General features: G+C 33.7%; 1 protein-coding gene across 1 annotated transcript; it reads right to left on the bottom strand.

Moving 5' to 3' along the window:
- On the bottom strand, window positions 1-11,687 carry LOC130621830 (protein OS-9-like). Its single transcript, XM_057437183.1, has 12 exons — window positions 11,514-11,687; window positions 10,535-10,702; window positions 9,883-9,946; window positions 9,646-9,716; window positions 9,083-9,181; window positions 7,644-7,869; window positions 6,920-7,060; window positions 5,687-6,062; window positions 4,209-4,860; window positions 2,630-2,789; window positions 1,662-1,780; window positions 1-405 (listed from the first exon to the last, which is right to left on the bottom strand). Exons 1-12 carry the CDS (start codon window positions 11,652-11,654, stop codon window positions 274-276), a joined length of 2,349 nt encoding a protein of 782 aa, XP_057293166.1. The 5' UTR covers window positions 11,655-11,687; the 3' UTR covers window positions 1-273.
- Window positions 11,688-15,617: the final 3,930 nt, after the last annotated feature.

Below are 15,617 nucleotides of genomic sequence, written 5' to 3'. Positions count from 1 at the left end.
TAGTGCACTAACATGACTTCATTTTATTTTGACACTAATATAAATAATGTATAAAAACATTGCAATGTTTTTTATATGAATTAATAAAAATAACTCTAATAAATTTTCTTTGTTAAAATGCATCTTTGAGAGAAAAATGGTGGAACAGAAAAATTAGTAAAAACTCAATACAAGATGGTAAAAAGATTGGGTCAAAAAAAGACTGTTTTGCTGTTAAAATCTTGAAACTCAAGCACTGACGGAAAAAGTATGTACCGCAAGGAATGGAATGATTTACAAAAATTCGGTTTTAGAATCTGTCTTCTCGTGAACATCTTCTTCGTCATTGCCATCCCAAACAAAATTATAATTTTCTTCCAAAGTCTTGCTTCTTTTTTCTTCGGATATTTTCTCTTTTCCTCCACCCTGAAATAAAGAAGATGGCTTAGTGTTGTCGTATAAATATCTAGCTAGTACTTTATTATAAGTGCCTAGTGATATATTGTAAGTGACTAGTCCGGCGTCGTGCTTCAATAGCTAGTTTACTGTTGCGAGATGAATGGATAAGCTGGTGTTGCAAATAAACAACTAGCCTGACGTTGCACTGAGTGACTAGCTTTGTGTTGTCGTATAAATATCTAGCCTAGTGCTGTATTATAAATGCCTAGTGTTATATTATAAGTGACTAGTCCAGTGTCGTGCTTTAATAGCCAGGTTACTGTTGCGAGATAAATGGATAACCTGGTGTTGCACATAAACGGCTAGCCTGATGTTGCACTAAGAGGCTCGCGTCTAGTGTTCCAGTATAAGAGATCAGTCTGATATTTCAGTAGAACGTAAATGTTACCATACTACTATGGATCAGTTTATATTAATAGATCTTTGCCTGGATTTACCTTAACCAGTCCCAATTTTTAGCGCATTTTGTGGGAATTTTTAAATTTAAAAAATAAATTTTTAAATCGAATTAGTTTTGGTTACTGTTTCATTTTAATGACAGTACAATTTTGAACAGCGAAAAAACAATTTCTCGCGCATTAATTTTCACGCAAAGGTAACCTAAACGGACTTCGCGAGAATTAATTTTGCTTCAAGTTTCAATACCCTTAGTGAAAAAATTAGTACGCGCGAAAATTAGTACAAATAACATGCTCTTAAGGTTTCTGTCAATTAGATGAAAAATAGAAATGCGTATAAATAATCAATTTGTAGATACCTATATCGAGAATAGCGAAAAAAGTGTGAAGACACAGGACCATCGAAATTATAAGCCGTTTACATAGAATTCCGTGTCAAGGGCGAAATTAAATCTTTATTTTCGCCTTTTATTAAACCTTTAAAAGCGTTTACATGATTTTAAACGAAATGCAGTCATATTGAGTCTGCCTGGTATAATAGAAAAAATAGCAAAAACGATTCATTAGAAATGAAATTATTGCGGATATGTTCTAAGCTTTTGCGCATGTCTACTAAGTTTGGCGCATGTGCAGTTTGCAGTGCCCTAATATAAATATTCCATGTAAATACGAAGTGGTTCGATATCTAATTTTGGATAAATCATGTTTTACTCGACATGAAACAGCCTCGTAAAGACAATCACCACTTAAGGTCTATCGCTTATAAAATTACGGTGAGCAATCAGAGCTATTTTTGTTATCGGATCTGTGACTGTATGTACTCACCAAGAACCCAAGAAGCATGTCTTTAAAATCGGATGCATCTTCGTCTGTTAATAATTTGGAGTTCTTACCAAACTTTTCGAAACGGTCCTTATTTGTTATGATTTTGATCTTGATACCACCTGAATATAAAGCAAGATTTAAATTTCTTCTTTAATTCTATAATCTGCTTGGAAAGCGAGAGGAAGCATCGGCATCGGCAAAAGTTTTGCAGGTTTCCTGTGTATGCAAATTTTGCAAACAAAATTCCAGGATTTTACAAGATTTTTTGGACAAATTAATTGACAATTTCCTCGCGATTTTTAGTTTTTTACACAATAGCGTTTAAAAATATTACGAAACAGTTGAATTAGCAGCTGATTCGGCTACAACAAGAATATATATGTTTAAAAAATAAAGGAGTAATTGTAATCAATCATAAGGCAGTTTTTGAAAAACTTTCATTCAATCATTGGAATCAGCATAAATATGAAAATGACCAAAGTATTGACATTTTGTTTAAAAGTATATTTTTTTAGAATTATTATGAAAAAGTCTGTTTTTGGATTTTTTTTTAAGGTATTTTTTCAGGTTTTCCAGGACTAAATCAATTTTTCCAAATTTTTCAAGTCAACAGATCTCAGTCATTTGGGACAAAAACCAACTAAACGCAACATAAGGACTATACTGTTATTCAGGATACATATTGTGACCGCGGAAAGGGGGCGGGGGGAGAGAGAGATTGAAGAATCAACTTTTGCTAAGCTATTCCAACTTAAACTTTTCTGGAATTAAATTGGCAGATAACTAAATTTCGGCATTTTGCTGGACATATAATCCATTTTAATGGAGAGAGGGAGGGGATCGTAATCGGTTTATTTAGCCCTAATCTCCTTTGGTCCAAAAAATAAACTTGTTAAACAACTTTTTAAGCTCTACCCGGGGTTCCTTAAACCTAGTTCAATGATCTAACAAATAAAACAAGAACTTACTTTGCAGATTAATGCCAGCATCTTTGAGCTGCTGCTTAACCGCTTCTTCCATTTGTTTCGTAGCAGCTTTAATATCTTCTTTGGTATTCTCGTCGATGTTTTCCATACCCTGCTCCAGTTCTTCGGCCATTTTTTCGTCATTCAATGTACGGACACGAACCTGTTAATAGAAAAAAGGTTTGAGTTAAATCTTTATAGGATAAAAAATATCTCTTAATTATCAGTTTTTTGCATGGTAACTTACACATCTTATAAAAACCATGTACGCAGAATATATTGGATGAGAATCTCAGGAGCTTACTATAATACCCGAATACATCTGTCACGCAAAATGGTACGGGGCCAACCTGTGGCTTTTCGACAGGGTGAAGTTCTCGCTATTCAGAAAAATTAGAAACTGTCTACTCACTGGTAGGTAGGAGGAAAATAGTTGAAGCGTCTAAAGTTTCTCTTATTTCTCATTTTCTTGGTATTTTTTTTGAAAAAGAAAGTGGTGGAAAAAGTCATTTACACCAAGATCAAATGACAGGAAAGACTTTAAACCGCAAAATTTTAGGCTTAATTTTAAAAATCCAATTTCTTCTCATAATGCATTGCTAAACATGTTTTTAAGTAAATGTAATAAACTTTAATGTTTCTTGACAATTCTATGCAACCTTGATGAAGAAAAATGTTTTGCATAAGAAAAAATTGCGAAATTTAAATTGGCGAAAAGAATGTCGAGAATTGTGCAAAATTCGGTGTCTGAATTTGGCGGATATCTGCGAATGCCCGTCCTTAAGGCACATTCAAAAACATTAATTTGCAATCTTTTTTTCTCTTAAGTAAAATAATTGCATCAACTCAGCTTGATTTACTAAAACAAAATATAAGAATATTCAGTATGTATTTCATCTGTCCAGTTTAGACGCTACTATTAAGGTGCATAGAAAACGCTAAACAAAATCCAGTAATACAATGTTTGTGGTAAATCTTCTGTGCAATGTTAGTAGTAACATCCTTATAATCCAGACACGCACTGAAGAACTCGGCAACCCCATTCTACCTTATCCGTACCAATTTTTGCGCGTATTGATTTTCACCTAATAACATGATTATATTTCGCGCGTATTATTTTTTTGTGCAGGTTTAAATTCTTCCACAAATAAGAAAAATAATACAATTAATGCTCTTTGACAAAACACAGGAAGAATAATCAAGAAGAAGAATAATATAGATGTTTTGTTCTGTTTCTTGAAAAGAAGTATATTTTCGTGCAAAATGTTTTACGCGTAATTGCCGTACTAAATTTCGTGCACTAACGAACCTATTTGAACGAATACGCGAAAAGTATTCCGTGCGAAAAATATTGCGAATGAGGTAAACAATGCTTATAGGCACGTGATCTGTAACCGAGAGTTTAAAATTTAAAAATGGCATAATGTAAACATGAAAAATGTCATTGAAGGGAGAATAAAATCGCGAACAAGAGAATAATGCAAAACTTTTACGGACATATTCCGTAAAAAATTACTGAGCTTTTTTGCTCAACCTTTACATAATCACATATTACGTTCAACATTGGTAAAGGACACTGTACCTTCATGTTATCTTTTTTGACTTTGTTTACTTCATCTACATTCTCCAGAGTTACGTCTTCCTCCTCATCTTTATCTTGCTTCTCTTTTTTCATTCCTTTGTTTAGCTTCTTAATTTCTGTTTTTAACAAGTTGAAAATGCTGTTGAAACCTTTCGCTCCTTTTGAGACAGTGTCATCTGTAGTGACACTGTCATCCTTTGATGTGTCCGCTTCATTGCCAATCTCTAAATTTTCATCATCGGTTCCATCAATGACATTAGCTTCATTGTCAAGCAAACTCCTCGAGGGTTTTGTTTCCTTGTCCACTGTACCTGGTTCTTTTCCTTCATTTGGTAATGGGTAATCCTCTGGATCTGTTTTTTCTTTAGCAATATTTTCCTCTCCAACATCTTTAACACTTCCGTCGACTAACTTCTTACTAAATACTCGACTGTTTTTTGCTTTTGCTTTTCTTAACTTCGACGATTTTTTTAGTATATTAGACACCGTGTTTGAAATTTGTACTTGTTTCTGACGATCGCCTTGCGTGCCAAGCAGATTGCTTATAGTTTCGGTTAATTTACGCTCGTCTAATTCGTCGTTTATGTGCGACAATTTCCGTTCGGTGATTTTCTCAAGCCGGATAACTTCGTTCATCTTATCATTAATGTTTCTAAAAAAATTATAACAAAATTAATTATCGCTTTATTATTCAAAAAAAGTATTGAATTGAAACAGCATGGAGAAATAAATTCTTTTCACGGTGTCAGCGAAATAAAATTCACGGAAATAGTGAGCAGCTGTATGCTGCTGTATACTGTATGCTCGGTTAAGCAGCTGGAGCACTCATTATGAAAATATGGATGTAGGAATGCTTACACGAGAGGAGGGCTAAATAAAAAAATCATTTTGTCAATTTTTCCTCGCTGTGAAGCAAATAGATAAATTTAATCTAGCTTTATTTACCCCCATTTAAATTCAAATAAACGCCCCTTTTTTGATAAGGGTATATTTAATTAGAACTCTCATGGATGCGCTTAATTTACATGTTTTTTAAAAAGGGGCGTTAAATTAAGAAGTGGTTATTTTAAAAAGGCACAAAATCTAGCATTTGTGGCAAGCACCATTCTTGTTCTAAAATTTAAAACTCTAAATAAAAATTTAGTCTTGGCATAATTGCACCAATAAATATCTACAAGTTTGACTAATATAATATGGTTGACAGCCGAACCACATTATAAACACCAAATTTCGAGAAAAAAAAAACCGAGAAAAAGGTAACCAGATAACTTTACTAATTCTTTTGCTTAATGTTCTTAGCCTAAGAGCAAAGAATGTTCTTAAATCGTTCTAAAATCCTTGACAAAGGAAGGACCTATGTTTTTATAAAGTGTTCTGATAAAAGCCTGTGTAAAAAAATGAATTTTAATATACGGACAACATGATTAACACAACCAGCTTCTGTACTTAAAACTTAAAACAGAGAAGTAAAATCATACCTAATCTGTCGTTGAAAGAGCTCAATGTTATTTTCCAAAATCTGCATCATAGCTTTAACTTCGTCGCTTTCTTTTTTCGTTTTTGCCTTTTCGTGAAGTTTTTCCATTGACTTGAGTAATTTCTTCGATCGCAGCAATTCATTTTCGGCATGCTTCTTTATTTGTGCGTACTCAGTATTAAATTTCTTTTTTATAGCGATAGCTTCGTTCAGCAAATCGTCATTTGCATTTTCAAGCTCTGACATTTCTTTTGCGGCATCGTTAACATCTTCAGTATTGCTGTCCAACTGTGATTCGCCACTTTCCACTGCAGTTAGATCCTCGCTTGAGTCGCTTATACCGTCAGTAAGGGAGTTAAAATCTAAAAACTTGGCATCTGAAAAAAAGGATTTATTCACAGCAAGAACTGCATGGAAAACTAACATTGGCGTTTGGTACAGCTATTTAAAACATCAAACTACAATTCTGTTGATAGTGTTTTGGAGAACTTTTTTTGGTAATTTCTCGAAATCACCAGACACCGTCGCCTGATCAATGACCAAAGGCTAATGTACTCAAAATGGATCTTTACAACATAAGTCGGAATTGTATGATATGGAAAGAGCGTAAACACTTCTCTTGGGGTACATAAGTTTTGAAATAAGAACCTTTCTTCAATAATATTTTGAACAAGATTGCATTGTGCAAGAAACCCAAGGAGTTTTTCCCATGTCTATGACTGCGACATCCTTAGCCACTCTTTTAAAGAAACAATGAGTTATAGAAAAGTAAAATTTCGCTGCTCGATGTTTGTTGATGAAAAATTTTGAAACAGATTTCATAGAAAATTATGTTTGTCAGTCTCACAAAAATTACACGCAAATTTTTGTCCAACAAGAATATTCTTTCTTACAGTTTTATTTAAGTCGGCAGGACAATTAGAAAATCGAGGCTTAAGCCTCATCGGTCCAGACGTTAACAAAGTATAGAAGACTGGTGTCTTCTGATTAGAAGTTCGATGATTTAATCAACAAAGGGCGGGTATGTCTAGCAAGTACAATTACCACAAATGAAAGTCAACCCATATCATGTAAGGGATAAGCGGGTAGGCAATGCCGATGTTATTTAATTGCTACTAAAGTGAAGCTATCCAAAAAATAAAAATATACTAATAACTGCGTGGAAGGAGAAATTAATGCTCTTTAATAATACACATTTGCCAGTTCTCTCCATGTTAATAATATCTGAACTAACCTTTCATATCAAACGTTTTTACAAATGATTTAAAAACTTTGCCTATTTTATTAGCCGTCTCTTTCCAGACTTTTTTTCCATCACTGCCATCTTCATTATTTTTACTCTTATGCATTGCTTCTTCTTCTTCTTTCTTTTTCTCTGTAATAAAAAGAAACTTGTTATATAATGCACAAACAAAGAGGAACGTATCATCTCTTTAATTGCACTAATTTTTTCGGGTTCTAATATTTGTGGTTAGGGTTTAGAAGCTTTTTCTCAATGACACAGCCACAGAAGTACGATTTTATTGATTCTTTGTTATACCTTTGATCACTGTGCGAAAATTTTACTTGTAAATAAAACTACCCTCCAATTAGCTCTTGGAAATAAAATTCATTTTCTTTATTCTTCGGGATTTTTTTGTTTTTTGGGGTCGGTATTAATCTTCTCTTGAAGAATATTTCAGGGGTATTTAATTTTCCAAATTAGGACTAAATCCGCAACAACAAAAAAATTTGAAAATTTGTACCAATAAGGAAAATAATCTTAATACCATCATTGATATCAAGAGTATACTAATTTTTTTAACATAATTAAATACCCAGAGTATATAAATTTTTTTTAATTTAATTATTACTATCATTATTTTTTTACCATGACAAAAATGAAATTAAAGAGGAAATAAAGCATGCAAGGACATTTTTAGTCAATCAAATCGGGCATATTGTTGGCAACTTCCTACCTTCCTCTTCTTTAGCCTTCCTTCTGTTTTCTTTCTCTAAGTATTTGTTGTATTCGTGGTCTTTCAGTGCAGGAGAACACTTCAACTCCACCAGTTTGGTTTTTTCTTTCACTTTAAACAAAGGATGTGAACATAGTTTGACACTGTGAATGGTAATGATGTACTCGCATGTTGACGGCTCCTCTACACGGATAATGGTGTCTTTCTCGTGAGCTGAACAATAATACTATAAAAAAGGTTTGAAAGGCTAAATTAAAGAGAGAAAAAAAAAATTACTATTTCAGTACCATGGACAATACTACATGTAAGCCCATAGTTCGTACATATTCCGTTCCTCAAACTATCATCCGTCGTAAATATCCTGGGTATCTTCAGCACAAAGTAGCGATCCTGCTACCACTGTGAATACATAAACCACGTGTTTTATTAATATAGAGACGTTTTGGGCTTAAAAATACAAAAAAAGGGAAAAGAAAGTTCCTGATTGCTTCAGTCATAAGATTACGCTCACAAACTTGTTTTATAGTTAACCTAATGTTATAGGTTCCTATGCGAAAGTTAAAAAAATCAGAAAATTTATTGCTGGAACATGAAAATAATATGACAGTGAAAAAACGCTATTTTTAATTTTGGGAGTATATTTATATTATATAAAATGCATAAATTTTTTTACTTATAAAGTAAAGACAATGTTAAAAATAAAAGTTCATAAAATCTTGCTTAAAAAGACGTGTAACGATCAGTTATATGGCACTTTTTAAAAATTGAAGGAACTTTGGTCTGAAAACGGTTTTGCGCAAAGAACACCAATGCTACTTTTATTGAAAGTTGCCAGTTATGAACTCCCTAACGGACAAAACTTATTAAGTTCTCTCAGCATACCCATTTTTAAAGAAATGTCATATATACAACCTGGCCATTAAAATATTGAAACAATGAACTATCTTGCCCAGTTCACAAAGATGACAAATAGTTCAAATCGCAAACTTGCCACAGTTAGCAGGTGCATATAATATGTAATCAGCATAATTCCAGTTGCTAGACGTCTGCTTAACCAGACACTTCACATTAGGCGACTTGAACTTATTTAGTTGTTTTACAGGTGAAGTCGATAATAACTTATGGTCGATCGGGCAAATAAAAATAATTTTATCAAGAGTGTATGGTTGGAACAATAAAAAAAATACACATTAACAACAGTAGTTTTAATGTAACGTTATTGATTCACCTTGTTTAGTATAATTGTACATTGACATTCAACCAACAAAGAATAACATCATTGATTATACCTTTTTTAAATTTTTTTGAACTTTAAAATTTAGCATCTTTTCTTGGTATATTTTGTGACGTAGACGTCTTCCTTCTTACAAGTATAAAAAGTGGTGTAAAAAATTATGATAAAGATCAAACAAACAAATAAGCAGGCTTTTAAAAAATACCTGCACTACTGTTCTTCTAGGTTTTGAAGTAAGATCACACATGGAACCTTTTGTGTAGTTTTGACTGTGATGTAATGCCCCTGCCTTCAATTCTGAGACCTACAAAATTACAACAAATATGAAATAGTAAAATAGCAAAAACAAACAGCTATAGTTTTTGAGTCCAACTTTTAACTTTGGATAAAAAAGGAAAAGACTACCATATAAAATAATAGAAATAAGGATTGCAAAAATTAAGGTTTAAGAATGTCACTTCACGTCTGTATATGCAATCCATTTGAAGCTAGGTGCGCGCATTGCTAGCATACACAGAAACATTTGTCAGTGGGTTTGTAAAAGATTCAGAGATCTGCCAAACACAGATTAATATGGTAAAAATGAGCAAAGTAACACTATTTCAGGACTGTCTCTATAAAATCATATATGTGTTATGTCAAAACTGAGTAATGCTATTACCACATAGAAAAAATAAGTCAACAATGCACATATCAATGCAGGAGGTATGTACAAAAAACAAATTCCAGTGGATTTTTCAAATGTCTAGTCTTAAATAATATACATACGTCTTTTTTACTCCAATCATCCTCAGACTCATAAACACCAAGTAAGGTAAGACCTTCTATTGCTCCATGCTCTAGAAACCAATAGAAACATTGTCATGCAAACATTTAACTTATTGTTGAACGCTTGGTTTTCAGACATTCCTGATTTGTATTTTGCCATAGATTAATGAAAATATACATTTAAAATCCTGATGATTTTTTTAACTGGATTTAAATAATAACCCAACACTTTTTTACCTCCAATATGATACTGCTCAATATCCTTTTTGTGACAAACTTTGTAGGACCACCATCCTTTATTCTAAAATTTAAAATTAACACATGCAATGTCCACAAGAACAAACAGGATTAGCAATTGGAATTCTTGAATTTAAACATATGCAACCCTCCCAGAAAATACTGAGACAGTGACATTTTACACATTGGGCAAAAAGCATCAACTGGTTAATTCTCTGAATCCGGTAGACTAAGTGCTAATTTTTCTGTTGCGTATATGTTAGGTGAGCATCACTTAAATTGCACTAGCAGAAAATTAAGGCCATGCTGATGTAAGCAACAATCAACACATTCTAAGTGTTTGTATCTAAGCAAATAAAACGAAAGATCTTAAATCCTAATTCTGTTGTAAACATTAACAAGTTTAAATTGGGTAAACCTAGTATAGGAATACAGTAGTCTATATAATTACTAGTTGAGATGAACTTTGAAATTTGCCACCTTGTCTCAATATATACATTTTATGAAGGATCGTAGAGACTGGTTTTACATTGCATCAGTTAGGTTTTCATGTTATGATCTTTTGTAAGAGACTTGCATGCAATGAATGGCAACATAATTTTCTCTTGTTATCAATTATTTATCATCACAAAGAAATAAAAAGCCTACTTACATGTGTTAGGCATGACCCATTAAAGGAGTCATCAAGGATTTTTGTGATTTCCTTCATGTCTATCTGATCATTGTCTTGTTCCTCCTCATTTAAAATAATTTCTGGCACATTACAAGAATATGCTTGTCCATGTTTTGATGACACATAGATTATATTAGCTGAATTTACCTATGATTTAATAAAACATATAGGATACTGTAAAGTAGCATGGTACAGAATAAAAAGAAAGTGGACTTAACATGTTGTGGTAATTATTAACTTTAAGTTTGACTGTTTTCTAAAAACTGATTTATATTTTAGAAAAGAGAGCTGTAAACAAATTTAGCTTTTCAGGTAGTAAAATATGCATAATTTGTAAAACGATCTTTAGTTTTTTTACTATTTGATGGCCTCCTCACATTTAGGGGCCTTCAAAAAAATTTTCCGGGCCCCGTTAGCAGGATATCACTGCTAAGATTCAGACCTCCCCCCTCTTTTAGCAGATTTCCGTCCGTGAAATACACACATTCGGATAAATCTTGGAAGGCTCAGGGGTGTGTTTTGTAGATAAAAGTTATCGGAATTGATGACAAGAGGAGTTATGCTCATGAAAGACGAAGAATTTTCAGGCCACAAACAAATTTTTAAAATTTCTCAATCGTTGGCGGATTTTTTTTTCAAACTTCAGACCCCCTTAGCGGCAATATTCCGATAATGGGGCCCGAAAAATTTTAGAAGGCCCCTTATTGTCCTTGTAAAATGATCTACAAATGTGAATTAAGTGGACGTTTTGTTGTTGCACATTGTCCATTAGAGACGTAATATCAAGATGTTTGTATTTTAGCATGATACCTCCAATGATTTTAGGCAAAATAATGAAAACAGTAGGTTTTAGTTGAGTTTTATAGCTATAGCTAGTATAGCTATGTATAGCTACGGGACATAAAAATGATAATAAAAAAATAACATTTGCAAGGCTAATTTAGATATTTTCACTTACAGCATCGTATAATACAGGCTTGTTTGTTATTTCGATTCCATATTTCATGGCTGATAGTTCCTCGATATTTAAAAATGACTGACAAAAACATTGTGAAAATAAAGCAGAAGTTAAAAGTATATACACTGTAACGGGCGCCATGTTGCAACTTGTTTTGGTTTTAGAATGCAAGAAATGCTGATATTAGCGGAATTTCAACGAAATGAGCCAATCAGCAAAGAACCAGTGTCCTGTCCCGTGTTTTTATCCAACTGTGACGAGTTTGCGAAAATTTTTTTTCGCGAATTTAGGCGAATTCCTTCTCGTCAAATCTCAAATACATTTGAGGTTTATATTAATAACCTGGAGATGAAAATGACGAAACACCAGTACTGCAGTTTCATTGATAGATGTACATCTATCAATGACTCTCTCTATCTCGAACTCTCTATCTCGAACTCGCAAGGGACCAGAAAATTTGTTCGATATAGAGAAAGTTCAAAATAGAGAAAAATTGACAAAAATTGGATTTTTTCGTATAAAACGTATTTTTAACCTTCAGTGTATCGGGAGTTGATAGAGGTCAATGAGAGATGTTAAAATGTTAATATTCAATGCACAAGACTTCTTTTAAAATAAATACATAAAATAAATTTACAGCTTCATTTAAAGAAATCGGTTATGTCTTTTTGTTTAAGTGATGCCACTCTGTCTTCATTATACATTTTTTCGAATTTGGAGATAAGCATTTGCATTTCATTGCCTTTTTCGCAACACATTGCTAGATCTTTCAAAAGATCAATACTACACTCGACTTTTGATCTTGATGGTTTTTCGACAACTATATCAAATGAATCATCCTCCATGTCACTGCCATCGTCTTCAGCTTCGTCGTCCTGAGATTTCCGAAATTCATCAATAATATCCTCATTAGAGATTTGAGGGGCGGTTGCGATAACCTCATCATCCAAGGTCACAAGATCATTAGCACTGAGATCATTTGGTACCAATGATGGATCAGCCTCTCTTAAATCATCCAAACTTTCTTGAAGATCTTTAAATGGGTCATCCGAATCAGCAATAGCATCCTGTTGTCCTGTAGAAGAGATTCCAGATTTCTTAAAACAATTGATGATGGTTTGTTTAGTTACAGCCTCCCAAGAATCAGCCAGTATCTTCATTCCGCTTAAAATTGAAATCTTTGGCAAAGGTTTGTTGTTCTCCAAAGCACTGCACAGCAAACGTACAACTCTCCTTCGGTAATGCGCTTTTAGACTTCGTATGATACCTTGGTCCATCGGTTGCAACACAGACGTTGTGTTAGGGGGGCAAAAAAACGAGATGAATGTTTGTTAAGTTCGAGATCGATGGGTGTGCTGGACAGTTGTCGATTATAAGAACGATTTTTCTCCCGTCTACAAGAAACTTTTGGTCCAGTTTCCGGACCCAGTTTTCAAATATTTCACTATCCATCCAACTTTTCTTTTGTGATGTGTATTGGCAAGGGAGATGTTTGATGTTATTAAAGCAGCGAGGTTTTTTTGATTTGCCAATGACGAACATTGGCAACTTTTCTCCAGTAGCACTTGCTGCGGCCATTCCAGTGAATCTCAACTTGCTCTTCTTCCCCCCAGAACACTTTTCTCCTTTGAGGTGGTATGTTTTCTCGGGAAGACATTGGTAAAACAAACCAAATTCGTCTGCGTTGAAAGTGTCCTCCAATTTGTAATTCGACAGAATGGTTGGGAGCGTGGTTTCGTTCCAGGAGCTTGTCATTTGATTTGTAACTGACTTACATTCACCACCGATAACTTTCAAGGAAATGCTGTGCCTGAAAAAGTAAATAAATAAAAATGTTTCGTGTAAAGCAGCCCTTAATATTAATCGAACATAACACAATCGAACATAAATTTTAAGATTGGTTCGATTCGATTCTTATCTGTTTACAAATTATATTGTTGAACACGTGGAGTGTAGTAGAATCTGTAATATGGCTATAAATTTACTGGGACAAGAAATTGAATTAACTGAAAATATGCCACTCGTCGTTTTGTCTTCCACTGACATTACATCTTACATAAAAGGGTACCATGTTTACAAAAGTTTATGGACACCAGTCCAACAAGAAAAACTACAAGGAGAAATGGAACCTCACAACCCTGTCGACAAATACGCTGTAGCCGTTAAAAAAGATGGGAAACTAGTCGGACATTTGCCGTTAGGAGAAAATGGAAAGTTTGCTAAAAACATATTTTATTTTCTCCGTGCTGATCAATTTGGGAGATGTGATATAACTGTTACTGCAAAGGCAGTTAATCTTGGAGATGGTGATGGAATGCAGGTCCCCTGTGTTCTAAGCTTATCCGGGCAAAAGTCAATGGTAGAGATTTTGAAAAAACAGAAGCTGTAATTTTAGTGTTTGATATGTAATCACGTTGTTTTTATACACGAAATGAAAATTATAACTATGTTATTTACCTTTTTTTCCATTTGTCCAGCCAACCATCGGAAGCCTTGAAACTTGAACAGTCAAAGTTTTTAGCAAAACTGAGTGCCTTTTCTTTTATCAAATTGCCATCGATCGGAATGTTTTGGCTTCTTTGAACAGTAAACCATTTGAAAACAGCCTTGTCTATCTGCTCATAATCACAGCCTCGAACCTTTTTCGAACCAGACGCGGTTTTTTGTTCTTCCAAGCTTTGTAGGATCTTATGTTTTTTTTTCATCCAAGTTGAAATTGTATTTTTGGGGATCCCGTATTTTTCTGCTGCCTCCTTGGTTGACATTCCTTTCTCGATTTCCCGAATTATTTGACATTTTTGAATTAAAGAAACGTTATTGAGTTTTCTTTTTAAAGCCGACATCTTCACCTCAAGAAGGTTTCTGGTTCAAAACACTGTAAACAATGTTTTGTGAGTGACTTTAGAATTCAAACGTCAAACATTTTCGTTCGAAAATGGAACATTTTAATTCGATTTTTAGTGTAAATAGGTTCTTAAATCCGGAAAAGTTCGAGATAGAGAGAGGAACAGTCAGACGGGACCGAGATTTTGGTTCGAGATAGAGAGGTATTCGAGATAGAGAGGTTCGAGATAAAGAGAGGAAAATAGCTTAGAGCCTACACAAATGTCCAAGGGACCGAGACTTTGGTTCGAGATAGAGAGATGTTCGAGATAGAGGGTAGTCGAGATAGAGAGAGTCAACTGTATTTATTTAATGCTACACGCAACTATTACGTAATACAGCTGTTAGTGCCATGTCATAGTAATAGATTTATGTTATCCCTTAAAATTAAAAATTGAATGTTGTGAGTAACAAAAAAATATTACTGGTTAAAAATAACCTGAAAAAATCTTCATGTTGCAACTTTTCGCAACAATTCTAAGACAACATTTTTGCATTCCCAACCAATCAGAATGCAGGTAATATACCGAATTCTTTCCTTGGTGATAAAATGTTAAATATTGGACAGGTGTGTTTTGACATTTGTCAACAAAATTGAATTGAAATTGAATTTCTGAAAAATATTACCTCGTGTCCCTCGTGGTATAAGACTAAAAAAAGTTTACCAGAGTAAGTTGGCACAATCAGAATTCTTCAACACCGAAAATGTATTTTCCTCACTTTCACTAAATAGAAAACAGTCAACCATCCGGAGCAAAAATTATTTTCTGGTCGCAATTATCCAGGAGCTAATTGTAATAGACCTATTCATGGTGCTATTTTAGGTGAGAATTATCTAAGGGTGTATTAGGGGAATTTGTAGAGTATAAAAGTCAGAATCAATCCTTTTTACTAAGCGTCTAACCTGATCGCGAGATATCCCTACTAATAAAAAGACATTCTGTTGTATAATTATATTATATTTTTCGGATGAAAATATTCATTCCATAGTATATTTTGGTTACTGGTTTTAATGGTCTTTATCCATGTTTTCATCTTTACTGGACCTGATATTAATACACGGGCTCACAGTTTCAAAAAAATACTGCGCGCGCATATCATAACATTACGTAATACACATGCGCGCGCAGAAAAGGCAGTAAAGAATGTAAACAAACAACGTAGAAATACGAGTCCCTAGCTTGTTTTTGCCTTGGAAATCATAAAAATCACCCAACTAAG

Source organism: Hydractinia symbiolongicarpus, chromosome 12, assembly GCF_029227915.1.
Source record: "Hydractinia symbiolongicarpus strain clone_291-10 chromosome 12, HSymV2.1, whole genome shotgun sequence".
In the NCBI taxonomy this organism is placed as follows: domain Eukaryota; kingdom Metazoa; phylum Cnidaria; class Hydrozoa; order Anthoathecata; family Hydractiniidae; genus Hydractinia; species Hydractinia symbiolongicarpus.
This window is presented reverse-complemented; position numbering and strand designations above follow the sequence as displayed.

Excerpts from the sequence above, each read along its gene's own strand:
- LOC130621830 (XM_057437183.1), bottom strand. The coding sequence starts at position 11,654 with ATGGCGCCCGTTACAGTGTATATACTTTTAACTTCTGCTTTATTTTCA. Across the intron at positions 9,947-10,534 it reads ATGGGTCATGCCTAACACAT|AATAAAGGATGGTGGTCCTA; the intron begins GTAAGTAGGCTT and ends TTTAAATTTTAG. Across the intron at positions 6,063-6,919 it reads AAAAACGTTTGATATGAAAG|ATGCCAAGTTTTTAGATTTT; the intron begins GTTAGTTCAGAT and ends CCTTTTTTTCAG.